Source organism: Tinamus guttatus, unplaced genomic scaffold, assembly GCF_059628265.1.
Source record: "Tinamus guttatus ecotype Peru unplaced genomic scaffold, ASM5962826v1 Tinamus_guttatus_pri_ptg000150l, whole genome shotgun sequence".
Taxonomy (NCBI): domain Eukaryota; kingdom Metazoa; phylum Chordata; class Aves; order Tinamiformes; family Tinamidae; genus Tinamus; species Tinamus guttatus.
In genome coordinates this window covers 8,629,907-8,645,917 of record NW_028288684.1, presented here as the reverse complement: position 1 = coordinate 8,645,917, position 16,011 = coordinate 8,629,907, and the positions used below count along the sequence as shown (strand labels likewise).

Here is a 16,011-nt window from a genome sequence, read left to right as displayed (position 1 = left end):
TGTTCTGTTGGCCTGTGTGTAGTACCTGATGGGTCAGAACACTCTTCAGCTTGGCTAGAACTGGGTTGGATGGTCTTTTCCTAGGAAATTGTTTTAAAGATCATGGAGAGAGCAAGAGTAATGGGTTATTGCATTGATGTGGAGTTTGAAGAACAAAAGGACAAATCTGCACACAATTAACAAATTGTTAATTTATCATTCATTGTTTCTTTAGTGATTTTTAAAGGATTTTTAAGCACAACTAAAAGCAGTAGCAAGCATAGCCAGGCCTTGCAGCCCTTTCTCTTGTTATTCACTTTGCACAGGGTGTCACTGATTTCGGTTTCATCTTAGCTGCTGATACCTGCTGCTAAGCATAAATGAAGTTTCTGTGTTTGCTGTTTCCTAAGGCTCCCAGTAGGTGAAGCAGTTAGTTACCAGTAAAAAATCTGTTTTTTTTCTGGAATCATTGATATAATCACAAAAGATATACTGTGCTCAGATACCATGTTTGAACTGCTTCATGGTCAGAACTGGTGAGGGCCAGTCAGTCAAATCCCACATCTGTTTGTAACAACTAATACCTGTGCTGGGTCAGTCTGCAGTATCACTAGTCAGCTTGGGTCAGTACAGAATTAATATTTGTTGATTTGAGACCTGTAGAGACAGAAACTCTGCCTTGTGAAACTTCAAAAACTGCTTTTTGCCTTGCCAGTCTTGATGGTCTCTTTTGCTTCTGCCATTTGCACAAAACAGCCAGTGCAGATAGGCATGAATAGCTTCTTCAGTAGAAGATATGCAGAGTTAGGACCCTAATAACAATGATAGGTTAATAATTAATGTTAAAAATTTTCAAATACCAGTGATAGTATTTTGACGGTTCATGCCACAGGTCTCTAGCCCTGATACTTTACAGGAGCATTTTGTTATGTTCTTGTATAATCCACAGAATGTATCCAGTTATTTTCTTTTATGAACTTTATTTATTTGTGCATATTAGTGATTTATATTTGGGTACTTGGCCTACATATTTTTTTATTTTTATTTTTTAGTATGCCTGGAAAAAGATATCACAAAGAGATCTAAAGGAGTTACTATCAGTTACCTTCATTGAGTTTGTTTGGGACATTTTTCTATGCTCTATTTCTTTATAGAGGATGGCTCTGAAGGACTATCCCAGAATAAAATACCTGTAGGATATGTTTTGGGACAAATCAATAAAATTAATAGTAATAAATCGAGAGTACCAAATGGTATTCACCTAAGTGTTCTGAAGGAAAAAAAAAGTACTTTGTGTGCCTTTCTGGTAAGAGAAACAAGATAGCATCAAAATGTCTCTCCATCTTTATTTTCTGCCTCAAAAGCTTCCAATATATTGATTATTGCTATCTGCATGTTTCCAGCTTTGATTCAACAGTACTTTCCCATTGTCCACTCTTCCAAAAGCTGCAATAAGGATTAGAAGAGTAATAAGAAACACAAATGAAAGTCTAGAATATTAAGCATTTTGTTTCTGTTTCCCTTTGCAAATAGCCAGCATTGTCAGAATGGGGAGAGCAACCCCAGTCAGACTAGTATTTTGAAAAAATAAAAGGGTATTGATTTCAATTAAACCATGTTAATTATTTGTTGAAATTATGTCACTTTAACTCATCTACTCAAAATATTTTTTTAAAAGAAAGAACCTCTTATCAATTGGTAAATTGTATACTGAGCAAACAGAAGCCATCAGATGTTTGCAAGTATTTAGTGAAGAGTCCTTTAAGTTTACTTCCTTTGAATAGGAAGAGAGCCTAGGTTTTGGAAGGTACTATGTGCATTATAAGGCATAGTAAAATGGTTTTGCTCAAAAAAAAAGATACTTTCAATGATTATTTCTTAAAAATAGGTATTTTCTGTTGTTATCTGGCAAGTGCTATTTGTTTCCCTTTCCAACGACGTTGTAAATCCAGATGAAACAGATTTTCACCAGAGGACACTGAATGACCTTAAGGAAAGAGTTCTGTAGAGAAGTCTGCAAATTAATGGCAGAATTACATATCCTTGTGTTTGTTTTTTCTGGGACTTTCTTCTTCTAGGGCTGAGTGTTTTGTTTTTGTAGATGCAACAAGTTACAGTGAAAAAACATGGTATCAAGAATAAGAATTTGAATTTCATGATATATCTAAAATGTCAAATTGTTAGTCAAGCTTCCATGCTCTAAGACAAAACAGAACTGTGTCTTTAAAGAATATAAGTATGTTTTACCTTCAGCAGAATTTTCAAGTGATACACAGTTTGGAAAATTATTGAAAATCAGGTAGCAGGGAAGGAAGAGAAAAATGAACCAATAAATATTAAAACTAATTCCAGGATGATGCCTTTTGTTCCTACAAAATGTAAATAAAAACATTATAAATTATAGTTAGAATAAATAACTTGATGCAGTTACTACTTGATGCAAAATAGTTCATTTCTTCTGGACTGTCAGAAGTTTTTCTTATTATTTATTTCATGCGAGGAATTATTATCCTTTATAAAATCAAGAACCTTTTTTTTTCTGAGAAGTATGTTTGAATCCGTATAAGATATTATATTCTTGTTCACTACAGAGACATTTTATAATCCTGGTAATCTCCTAAAGGAAAGTGTATGAAATGTATAGGAAACTGGTTGCTGCCCATTATTTTGGGACCTGTTATGGTTTGGTCGAAGGTATTGAATACCACAGACATATAGGGGCACAATCCAGTGGAGGAGGAATAATTTGCTTGAGCAGAAAATATGGATAGTGTTCACTTGGTTTTGGAGGGGTGAGGGAAAAGGGGAGGATGAGTAAGTCACACTAGTCAAGACTTTGAAAACAAATCATCGCTTTGAAAACAAATGGCATGGCACTACTTCACCTGTACAACTAGTTCTCTTCACCAGCAAAAAAAAAAAAAAAAAAAAAGGGCTATAAGTTGGCACAGAAAAACAAAAACAGACCAGGCCATGTCTGAGAGAGGGCCAGGTCTTACAGGCCAAACTATTTCAGGAAACATGCAATTAGTTAAACATTCTGGATGTTGACAGTACTTAAGCCTCTGACTTGACCCTGTTTAGTTTAATATTCTAGACGTCATGTAGGAAAATCTTCAGCAAAGAAATGGTCTGGATCAGCAAATAGAGGACAGTATGTACTAAAAAAAGTATGCTTCAAATCCTTGTGATATCTGTCCAAATTTACCTATTTTTAACCTTAAAAATCACAGCTAGTTCAGTGTCCCTGGCAGAAGCATTTCAGCCAGCCTTTTGTGTTTCTGCTCATATTTTAGTTTCTTACAGCTTTTAGTTTCTTATAGCTTCTTCTCTGACCAGGTTAATGCTCCATCATACTTCTGTCAGGATTATAGTGATGAAGCATATTTTTTCCTGCAATAAGTTTGGGTCTGGAAATTGGAAATGACAGCTAAAACCATGTCATTCCTGTGATCTCAATGGGTTGCTTTTCTTTACCTCTGCTGGAAGAAGAATTGATTTTAAGGCAGAGGGAACAAAAGCCAAATGAAGAAAGGAAAGAAGTAGATAAAGACAAGGGGTCTTCAAGAGAAAAAAGAACTGAGCCTAGTTGTCCAAAGTTGTTGCATCTGAGAGAAATCTTAGGGATAGTTTTGACAAAGAGACTGGAATTAATAATTATTGTGAGGGCTAAATGAACAGAAAAGAGACCTCTTAGGATATAAATAAAGAAATAACTGGAGAAGTTACAGAAATTGATAGCAAGAGTCAGAAAATTGCAGGGGAAGGAAAAAGGCTAAGATAAGAAAGAAGACTGAACTTTGCAGATGAGTTTAATGTGAATAGTCATATTATGTTTTCTTTTTTGTTCTGTTGGCCTTTTTTTCATCTTGGTTACATGAAAACAAAAATTGAATGACTTTAGGGCATAATAAGGGTGACAAAGTCAAGTACTTGAAGGTTAAACAAAGTCTAAACAAATTCAAGTCTGCCTATGGAAGAATCAAACTGTAATAGGGTGGTCAGCCTCCATATCATTAAAATCTTTTACTTTCTTAAACAGAATAGCCACATCCATATTATCATTTACTAATTGCAATTAAACAATTAGAATTTGATATGTTTGGTAAGAATATTTACAAAAGCCCAGTCTTTCCAGGCTGTAAACATTCTATGTTGGTTGGCTCAAGGCAGAATTCAGCAGAGGTTGGCAAAGAAAACAACTTTCCCGTCTCCTTCTCCCCATAGATCTATGATTACATCATCTATTTTTAAATGCCAGTTTTGTTCGAACAAACTTCTTTTGTATTCTTTGCATAGAGTAGCTCATTGTTAATAGTTAACAGACTGTTATTTGTTGATTACTAAGTTCCCATCAACTTCATAAGATAATTTGCTGCTTTTTTAGCATGTTCCATTGCATAAAAGTTAAAATGTTTCTTTTATACTTACATGCTTAGAGGCTATGACTTGTAGTATGAAATTGTATTAACTTATTTAATAAATGATTCCATTATCTATTTTAAAGGAATTATCTCGAGATCAGAGAACCGTTTCAAAGTAAGAAACATAACTGATGTATGAAATATAACTAATGTATGAAGAAGCAAATCAATAAATAGGCAAGGATTTCTAATACTTCAACAATTTACAAGACCTTATAATGATACACATGCATCTTAAGAAGTATCTTTTCTCACTGGAGTCATGAATCCTAGGATGGTGATCAGCGGTGCAGAGTCTAGTTGGAGGCCTGTAGCTAGCGGTGTCCCCCAGGAGTCAGTCCTTGGTCCATCCTGTTCATCAATGACCTGGATGAAGGCACAGAGTGCTCCCTCAGCAAGTTTGCTGATGATACCAAACTGGGAGGAGTAGCCGATACCCCAGAGGGCTGCGCTGCCATCCAGAGGGACCTGGACAGACTGGGTGGTGAAAAACGTCATGCAATTCAACAAGGCCAAGTGCAAGGTCCTGCGTCTGGGGAGGAATAACCCCAGACACCAGTACAGGCTGGGGACCGACCTTCTGGAGAGCAGCTCTGCAGAGAGGGACCTGGGTGTCATGGTGGACGACAAGGTGACCATGAGGCAGCAGTGTGCCCTCGTGGCCAAGAAGGCCAATGGAATCCTGGGCTGCATTAAGAAGAGCATCTCCAGCAGGTCGAGGGAGGTGATCCTGCCCCTCTACTAAGCCCTGGTGAGGCCGCATCTGGAGTATTGTGTCCAGTTCTGGGCTCCACAGTACAAGAGGGATGTGGAGCTTCTGGAGAGAGTCCAGCGCAGGGCCACAAGGATGATCAGGGGCCTGGAACATCTGCCCTATGAGGAGAGGCTGAGGGAGCTGGGCCTGTTCAGCCTGGAGAAGAGAAGGCTGAGAGGGGATCTAATCAGTGTCTATAAATACCTCAAGGGAGGGAGTGAGGAGGATGGTGCTGGCCTATCTTCACTGGTGGCCGCTGACAGAACCAGAGGTAACGGCCAGAAACTGAAGCACCAAAATGAAGCACCACATGAACTTAAGGAATGTTTTTTTAACAGTGAGGGTGACAGAGCACTGGAACAGGCTGCGCAGAGAGGTTGTGGAGTCTCCTTCTCTGGAGATCTTCAAAACCAGCTTGGACGCAGTCCTGTGCCACGTGCTCTAGGTGACCCTGCGTGTGCAGGGGGGTTGGACTAGATGATCTCTAGAGGTCCCTTCCAACCTTAAGCATTCTACGATTCTATAATTCTATGAATTAATGCTCTGTTATTTCTCCTTTTCTTTTAATTCCCTTGAGTGTTGCCAGCTTAAAAAAAATGCACAACACTTTCTTGATTTTTAATCCTTATAATTGATACAAATTCAGAGTACGTTCAAAGATCTTAGTAAGTACTGAAAGCAATCTATCCAAATATCAACCTGTGTTAACAACTGCTGCTGCTATTATTAAATGGCATTGTTGACTGACTTCCATCAGGTGATTAGATACCAGAAATATGTTGCTAGATGTGGTCTGAGTTTGTGTCTGTTTTTAATGATCAGTTTTTTTATTTCTGATTTCAGTTGGTTGCCAGTACCTAACTTAATTAATTTTGTTTTTTTTTTTTCTATGATATTTTTAAATTGAATGACTGGGATAGATCAAATAAGGACATAAATCTACCAAAGACAGTATCTATATTAATCTTGTATGATCTTGTCTGTTTTATTTTACATATCCAAAAATATTCTAGATTTGAAATTTGATATTTTATTTAGAATTTTGTTCAGATTCCTCATAAATTGCCTAAGAATTCAGTGCCAGACTTTCTCAGTAAATTTCAATAATATGGACTGAATATAAATGTCTTATCTGCATACAGTGTAGTGTGTATGTCTGTTGTGAATAAGGGAATCATTTAGGAATCACTGAATAAAAAATCTAGAATCTGAGTGAATAAAAGCTCCGTGTGATAGATTACAAGAAAAGTTTCTTTAAATTTATCAGCCATCTTCTTTTAGTTTCTCTTCTTGAAATGTCAGCTTGGATCATTGTAAAGCTATGCTAACTGCATATGTGATTAAAAGCACAGGACAGCCGATTTAGAGAAATGCAAGTCCTTAATAAGCATAGATCCAGTTACTCAGAAGTCCTTTTATGTGTTTATGTCTTTCCTCCTCCTTTTACTTCACTCTAGTCCCAAATCCTCAGTTTTTAACCTTACTCTTTCTCACCAACAGGCTTATAAATTTAAATGTATGAATTCCCAGTTTCAACATGTTCGCATCCCTTTCGCATCCTCCCAGTGGCATAACACAACATCAGCAATGGTACAAAAAAAAAATGCCTCTAAGGATTGCAGTTCTCCGTTAGCTCCTGAGAACCAGATGAAAACATCCAGACAACTCTAGTAAGGCCTTTATCAAAAAGCTTCCAGGCTTTGGATGAAGAAACCTCTCCCTTTTTATCACACTTTTCAATTCATTGAAATAGAATGAAATAACACAAATAAATTATAATTCCACAACAAACACATTTCTTCTATCATGTATTCATGCCACATGAGAAAAAATTTCCTTCTACTTTTTCTTTTTGTATCCATTGAAAACGTATACTAAGAGATTAGAGGCAAAAAACTCATAAATTTTAGTTTTGTGTGTGTGTGTGTGCCTAATTATTTATAAACATTTTGTTGAAGATGTGATTCAATAATAAAAGAAGATCTGAAGAAATGAATCTGTGTTGGTTGTACTTCATATGGAAGGGATTTTTAAGTCCAGGGAGCAGGGAGAATCTTCACAACCACTACAGCCACCTGTCCTGGTATTGACTGCAGTATATATGTGTCTCCTGCGCTGCTGCTGGACTTGCAGTCCTTCATGTAAATACTTAAACACTCTTGATACTAGTTACTTGATCTCAGTCTTCTGTTGTTGGCTGAAAACATTGGCCACACAGACTGCTGCTTTCTGTAACAGCAGTGAGAGGTTCTTGAGGACTAAGCAGCAGCCTTGTGGCTGCGAGAGTCTTCTAGCTGAGTGTCTCACCCACATCAAAATCCAGTCGCTTGTACATCTGTTATTCTAAGCACTTTGTATTCATGGAAAGATGTTTGTTTTCTCCCAAGACAGTAATACAGGTTGGAAACATCAGACAAATAAATAACATGAGATCAGGAAATTCTTTTTTTCGTATTACTATACTCAGCATAGCTCAAGGAAACTTAGCTGAAAGGCTGACTAAAATTCTGAAAGGTAGGTTCAAATATTTTCAAAATTAAAGAATCTTAGGTGTTTTGTGTTAATGATCTAAGATTTATCGTTGCAGAAACAGGCTGCTTCTCAAAATACTGGTAAGGCTTGCTGAAATAAAAAATAATCACAAAAAAATCTAGTATTTTTTGCTTGGCCTTTTGATTCTGAAGGAAATATCACAGAGACTTTCAGGCATGTCTTTTTTTTCTAATCTGACTGATATAAAGGGAAAAAATACAGTTGGAAGATTAAAGAAAAATTAACCATTTTTACAATTAATGAAATTCAAATGGACATAAAAACAATCAGTTATAATGAAGCACTTTTTCTTATGCTGTCAGTGAGTACCAGTCAGCTATTGTAGTAATATTTAAGAGGTGCAAAGCTGTTAATTGTGATGATCTCATAGTTGTTATAGAAATTTGCACTGCAAAGTAGGTGAACAGTTAAGCGGGCTATATGAAATTCTCTATGCTGATTTCCAGAAATTATACTGCAGTCCTCTGGCTCTTTTTAACTGATGACATTAATTTATAATTCAAACTATAATATCCCATGTAATGTGCAAATCTCAGCAAAACAAATTTGAGCTGCATTGAATATGTGGTATTAGAATGAAGGCTGAAAAAAGAACTAGAAAACTTTCATTTACTCACAAAAGCCACCTGTCTGATTGTGCTTGAGAGTTTTTCCATAGTTTCTCTTCTTTTGTGTTTTCTTTCTTCTTTTTTGAACAGCAGGTTTGCCTCCCCCTCCTTTTTTTTCCCCTCTATCAGGAAAATACAATGGCTTCACTTATTTTCTAACGCTTAATCAGTGGACTGCTTCTGTCCTCCACAAAGATAAAAATGGGTCTTTTACTGCATGTTTGAATACCAAGAGATTGTGAAGTCAGAATTTTAATGTACTTATGGATGTTCATACCATATAATAACAGCCATCCAGCCATATGCATTATATTTATATATGCATTATATCATGTTTCATAAAGAAACTGTCTGTGGATTGTAAAAAATACTTCTCGCTTGCTGGAATTGATGGGTGTATTTTATTTCAGCTTACAGTTTGTTTATTATGACACAAATTTCAGGGAAAATTTAAAATTACAGGAACAGTCTTTCTACTCAACTGTTTTACTTTAGCACATTATCAGCTCTTTCACCCACACATGTACTCTTAATTTTCCTGGATATGAATATACTTCATTTAAAGGGTAAAGAGCAGTTCCCTTTCAAAAAATATATATATATGATATGATCATCACTGGTTCACATTTCATCATTATACCTCACCAGTTTTTATCTCACCTCATCTTAATTGTGACTTGAAGAGGTATCTCTTTAGTGTTAGGCATTTTATCTCTTTGCTAAAAATTTCAACACTATTGAAAAAAAGTCCAAAATATAAAATGCTAGTAATTGTTTAATTATTAATGAAGTTATAGTTGGTTATAGCATTAAGCTACTAAAGTAATTTGAATTTATGCTTTCTAATTGTTTATTATTTTTGGTTATTTTATGACAATATGTAAAGTACTGAGATAATACAAATCAGATCGGTGTATTAGAGAGATTTATTTTTAAGTTCAAGCAAATAACATAGCAATTTATGAACAAAAATTGTGGAAGTACATTCTTGTAAATATATTTTTGTAATTTAAATTCAAAAAAGTTATTTTAATTACAATATTATTCTGCCTTCAGTAATCACTATGAGAATAATTTATTCCTGAAAATATGCTTCCAAATAACAATATTCTAACAATCTTCTACTCAGGCTTGTTTTCACAAGTAGGCTTACAGACAAATTTGAAATTCCTTCTTCAAATTACAATTGTCTTAATTGAATTCTGGACCTCTCAAATAGCTTTCTGAGCTTTAGGCTCAAACTAACCTAAAAAAACCAGTAATGTTATTGATGGTCAGTCTTTCCTTAACTAGCTATAAATATAAAAAATTTGACCTCTGAATTATGCAGATCACAGAAACCAGTCTCTAAATCTTCCATGAAAAAAGTGGAATAGATCCATGGAATTGTTCTGTAATGGTTCATTATTTTCAGAGAGCAGTTTTAGTTGCATAACAAAAAGATTATATACCTCTCTAAAGAGCAGTTCATATATATACCCCCCAAAAATGAATTTCTTTTCTTCCATGCAACACTTGCATATAACCTTTAAAGAAAAATTCACGTGGTCAAAATATCAACTTCAATCTGTTTCTCTCTTGGATCTGTTTAGTAAGTTCCTACACAATCAGTTTACTTGGTTTCATGGTTACTAGATGATATCAAACAAAATATTCAAATGATTCAAAGATTTCTAAAGTTATTTTTCATTATGGTACAAAATGTCCAGTGTTGTTGTTCTAAAAGCTTTGCTTCAATCCTGTCAGACTTCACCAGCCAAGACTTCACCAGACTTCTGGTGAATGTGTCTGAAGGTTTTCTTTTAAGGCCAGCTTCCCAAAACATACTTCTTTTCAAAGCAATAAATTGTCTAGGCCAGCAATACTTAATAGCGAGTTGCTATGACCAGAGCAATTTTCAGTAGTGCTAATGTTAAGCAACAAGGACTGGCTTCGGTCAGGAATAAATATTTTTTTCAGGGAACAGAGCTGCACTTGGAGATATTCCCCTTGGAATTACAGCCAGACTGAAAACAATCACAAAATTCATCATTTTTTTATAAAATGCATAATGGATTTTGACCTTGCCTCATTAAACAGCAGTACATAGCACATTATTTATAAAATCTTTGATTTACTCAATGAATAATTTACGGGAGATGAAAATGGAAGAGAGGAGAATAGGAATTAAAAGATAAATATAAAAAATAACTATCTTCTTGTTAGATTGCATACTTCTAGAAATTTTTCTGCTGGAATTAATCTGATCAAATGCTTATGTCAGCAATGTGTGGTCATCCTAGACTCTCTTTTTTTATATGTAGAGAAAAATTAAATAATTGTAAGGAGCAGTTCATCAGATGTCTAAAATACACATCTAAAATAAGTTGGATAAATGATTTCCTGCAGGGGTGGATTTATCTTTACTGACCATAAAGGAAGTGCAGGATGACCAGCTCAGATGTTGAAAACTAAACTGTTGATGTCTGACATTGTGAGGTGAATCCCAGCCTCTGAGAACAGTGTGATGAGACTGACATAAAAACTTGAATAAAACAAAATTGGTTGTGGTAGCAGGAACAGGAAACTCAACAAAAAATCTGAGAACGAATTCACTCGTCGTCAAATGCTATTTCTACTGAGGAATTTATCTCTAGGCTGTGGGGGACAGCAACAGAGGAACAATAAATTGAAGCTCAGATGCCATATTTAGAGATTTGTTGTGAAAAGCTCAACTAATTTCATGAGATTCTACAGTTTCTAGAGAATGCTCCATTTTTTCACAACTCCTTGAAACTACCTTTTAAGTATTTTTAGAAGTGGATGGTTCAAGAACCAGGCAGTCTGTCTTTGTGAAGGTAGATTTTGTTCCTTTGTTCCTACAAAAGTTCCTCTAACTCCCATCTATCTCATTTCTTGTTATACCAACCCTTTACATATATGTGGAACAAAGGAAAGAGTAGGAAACTCTCAGGATTTTCCATGTTAGAATATTACATCAGATGGTACTAAACATGGGCAAGAACTTGCAGATAATTTCTCTAATTGTATCACCAGGTAGGAGTTCCTGCATCCTATCCTGTAAGCTTTATTGTTTGAGAGAAATCTGTGTGAAAGTAAGGGTAAAGATTTTCCCAAGTAGTTTATGAAGTCCATCGTATGTATGATTTTACCAATTTATTTTACTTGGAACAGCATGGTTAAATAGATTTAAGATAAAAGGCAACTTCTCTGTGAAGGATATGACTTGTGGTACAATGATTAGTGAGATGATAGCAACAAAACATAGCAGCTCTTAAACACACACGTCTCCTATCACTAGTACTAGGTAATTGAAAAATGTTCAGAAGTAAAAAATATGATCTGATCTTTTTAAACAAAAGTAACTCACATTGTCAATATTAACTTCCATCTTGTAAATCTACAAATTTTATTAAAATAATGCCAAATTATATAAGGTTCTGTGACTCTCTGCTAATATATCTTTATACATTTTTCAATATTTTCAGCTAATAAAACCTTTGTCTACACAGAATCTAGGTTTACTGAGATTGATAGCAGCAACAAATTGATGAAAATATTATTGCATTATGGTTGTAGCACAGTTACATGATGAAATGCCAATGATCAAGTCTCATTTTTAAATGAAAAAGCAATAAATTAAAACTCTGAAAGGTTCTTTGTATTACAGCTTTTTCAATAAGAAGCAAAAAATATAAGATGAATACTGCACATAGGCAAAGAGATAGATAATAATGCACAAACTTCAATTTATTTGTAAAAATATATTGTGTTCAATTATAGGAAGTTGCAAATACACAAAAATGTATTTCTGGAGATGAGGGTCAGAACTGAAAGCCACCAGCTTGTTACAGACACAGGATGGCTCTGTAGGGGACTTAGAAAGAGCTTCTTTAATGATTTGGAGTAATTTAGCATCTGAGCAAGGATGTAATTTAATAGTGTTTTGAAAATTGTATGTACTGAAAATAGTGATCTAATTCCCCAGGAGTAAATTCAGAGTTAGGAAGGAAACCTCATGTGAAGACAGCCTCATTTGGGAGTATTTTCATGTAGGTCAGTGGACACATTCCTGGATAAGAGTTACCCTTAGAGTTACCTGACTCAAAACAAGTACTTGAATTTACAATATCTATTTTCTTCTTGACATCCATTTTTGTTATTTCTATATCAGTGGAAATGAGGGAGATACTACTCACTATTGCTCTTGATACACATCTTTAGTTGTTGAGCTTTTTTTCTGTCAGCTCAGATGTAAACCCTAATAAAATGTTTGTTGGTGGTTTCTGTACTTTAAAGGTGGAAATCAGTGAATATCCTCATGTTTAAAGGATTTGTCATCGGGTAAGATTTCTGTAAATTAAGAGAATACTTCTTTGAAATATATAATATAGAATGAAAGAAGCATTATTCCCCTATGAAGTATTTTTATGTATCTTTAAATATTAATATAAGGAATTGAGAAATCATTATTTCCTTTACAATACTAAAAACTATTTAATTCCTTTTTGTACAGGTTTTGAAGCTTAACATATTCTGGCACTTCAGTGATAGGCAGTTTAGTTTTGCAACACAAAAGAGTTGTTACTGAATTTGTGAAAAAATATGTAGAGTGCTTTTAGATCCTGCACTTGCAAAGTAGAAACATTTTATTAACCACTAGTAACAGTAGTTCTATTGTAAAATAATATTATTCTCTGAACTACAGATTATGATGTGATTCTTTGAGATATTTTGTGAAGAGGGAGCTAGAATATTATGAAGAAATGGAGAAAAGTTTTGCCGTTTTATATAAGATAAAATAAATTGATGCCTCTTGGAAACATCTCTTAATGCAGTTGATAAGTTAAAACAATACCACATTGTGTACATCAGAAAGCAAGATAGGATGAAAATGTTTTCCAGGCAAATTTTATAAGAATTATATTTTAATATTTACTTTGACTTTTTTTTAAGTTAAATAACTAATCAGTCTTTCTTTTTTCTTTTTTCTTACATAGCAGATGGTACGAGAACAATACACAACAACAACACCAGGCACTAGCCTAGAGAGGCCAAAGAATGAATATGTCTACAAAATTGGCATTTATGGCTGGAGAAAGCGTTGCCTCTACCTATTTGTTCTCCTCCTGCTGATCATCCTAGTTGTGAATTTTTCTTTGACGATTTGGATTCTTAAAGTAATGTGGTTTTCTCCAGTAAGTGTCTTCTTTAATTTTCCTTTTTTTCACTAGTCATATTCTGTTTTTTTTTCCTGCCTCACTACTTCACTAATTTCATATGTATGTCATCTTCTTTATATGTAATATGTGTTTCTTTTTTCTTCCCCAATTGTAATTTGTGGTTATGTTTAAAGTGTATGTAAAAATCCGTCTTTTAGTATATTTATTCATCTTGAATTCCTTTATTAGTACTAGTCTTTTAAGATTTTTTTGATGTGGATTTTAACTTCTGTGGAAAGGATGTGTTTTACTCTTGTCTTATAATCTCTGTTTATTTTTTTACATATTTGCTCTAATTTTAACTTCCACAGAATTCCATAATGTTAAAAGGTTGGTTTTTTTTTAACTATCTTCTCTTTATAGGTATCTAAAATTTAACAATTTATTTGGCTAATTAGTTAAAGCCCAAAGGCAGTTAATACTACTCATACTTTAGGCCATGAAGCTATATTATTCCAGAATAAATCTAATAACTTTTCCTCAGTGATGTATATGTTAATATTTATAATGTAATTTTGCATGAAGCAGATTAACAGGTTGGAAGTCTGCAAGATGTAGCTTTATGTAGGATAGAGTAAAATGCATCAGTGAAAGCAAATCTAAGGTCATGATGCAGTTCTGATGTACAGATGTTTTGAAAAGAACTGCTACAAGAAAAATAATAATAGTAAATGTCTACTGCTCTGCCCCTGCCATTGAAGAAAGAGTGTTACACTTAAGTTCCAATCATCTATCTGTATTATCCCTCTGTCACTAAATGAAGGGCTTCTATAAATACATCAGCAGCAAGAGGAAGACTAGGGAAAATGTTATTCCGCTGCTGAATGGGGAGGGTGCCTTGGGGACGGAGGATGCAGAGAAGGCAGAGTTACTAAATGCTTTCTTTGCTTCTGTCTTTACTGCTAAGGCCAGTCCCCATGAACTGCAGGGCTCAGAGACAAGAGAGAGAACCAGGAGAGAGGAGGACTTTCCGCTGGGCGAGGACGATTGCGTTAGGGAATATTTAGGCAAACTAGACACCCATAAATCTATGGGCCTGAATGGGATGCACCCAAGAGTGCTGAGGGGGTTGTTGCTCAGCCTCCATCATCTTCAAAAGGTCATGGAGGGCGGGGCAGAGGACTGGAAGAAACCAGTGTCACTCCAGTCTGCAAAGAGGGCAAGAGGGAGGAGCCGGGAAACTTCATGGCAGTCAGCCTCAACTCCATCCCTAGAAAGGTGATGGAGCAGCTCATCCTAGAGACCATCTCTACGTATGTGAAGGAAAAGAAGGTGATCAGGAGTAGTCAGCATGGATTCACTATGGGAAAGTCATGTTTGACAAACCTCAGAGCCTTCTACGATGAGATGACCGGCTGGATGGATAATGGGAGAGCTGTGGATGTGGCCTACCTTGATTTCAGCAAGGCTTTTGACACAGTCTCCCATAACATCCTCATAGGAGAGCTCTGAAGTGTGGACTGGACGAGTGGACAGTGAAGTGGATTGAGAACTGGCTGGATGGCAGAGCTCAGAGGGTGGTGATAAGTAGGGCCGAGTCTAGTTGAAGGCCTGTGGCCAGTGGTGTCCCACAAGGGTCAGTACTGGGCCCGGTGCTGTTCAGCTTGTTCATCAATGACTTGGACGAGGGCATAGAGTGCACCCTCAGCAAGTTTGTGGACGATACCAAACTGGGAGGAGTGGCCGGCAGTCCCGAGGGCTGTACTGACATTCAGAGGGACCTAGACAAGATGGAGAGGAACCTCATGAGGTTCAAAAAGGACAGGTGCAGGGTCCTGCACCTGGGGAGAAATAACCCTAGGCACCAGGAGAGATTAGGGGCTGACCTACTGGAAGGCAGCTCTGTGGAGAACGATTTTGGGAGTCCTGGTTGACAACAAATTAACCATGAGGCAGCAATGTGCCCTCGTGGCCAAGAAGGCCAATGGGATCCTGGCCTGCATCAGGAGAAATATTGCCAGCAGGTGGAGGGAGGTGATCCTCCCCTTTTCCTCAGCTCTGGTGAGGCCACACCGGGTGTATTGGGTGCAGCTGTGGGCTCCCCAGAACAAGAGGGATGTGGAGCTTATGAAGAGGGGCCAGTGTAGAGCAACGAAGATGATTAAGGGATTGGAGCATCTATCATATGAGGAAAGACTAAGCTAGCTGGGCCTGTTTAGTCTGGAGAAAAGAAGACTGAGAGGGGATCTGATCAATATGTAGAAATACCTGAGGGGAGAATGTAAAGAAGATAGGACCAAACCCTTCTCAGTGGTGGCCAGCAATAGGACAAGGGGTAATGGGTACAAGTTGAAACACAGGAAGTTCCACCTCCATGTGAGGAAGAACTTCTTTCCAGTGAGGGTGACAGAGCCCTGGAACAGGCTGCCCAGAGAGGTTGTGGAGTCTCCTTCTCTGGAGATCTTCCAAACCCGCCTGGATGCCACCCTGTGCCACGTGCTCTGGGTGTCCCTGCTGGAGCAGGCGGGTTG

General features: G+C 36.4%; 1 protein-coding gene across 2 annotated transcripts in view; it reads left to right on the top strand.

The window, feature by feature from the left end:
• SGCG (sarcoglycan gamma) overlaps window positions 1–16,011 on the top strand; it is a 114,845-nt gene that overhangs the window by 43,218 nt on the left and 55,616 nt on the right. For both annotated transcript variants that reach the window (XM_088522288.1, XM_088522287.1), the window contains one exon: window positions 13,319–13,516. In XM_088522288.1, coding sequence (XP_088378414.1) covers window positions 13,322–13,516 — 195 coding nt within the window. In that variant the 5' untranslated portion in view covers window positions 13,319–13,321. The remainder of the gene's footprint in view (window positions 1–13,318; window positions 13,517–16,011) is intronic.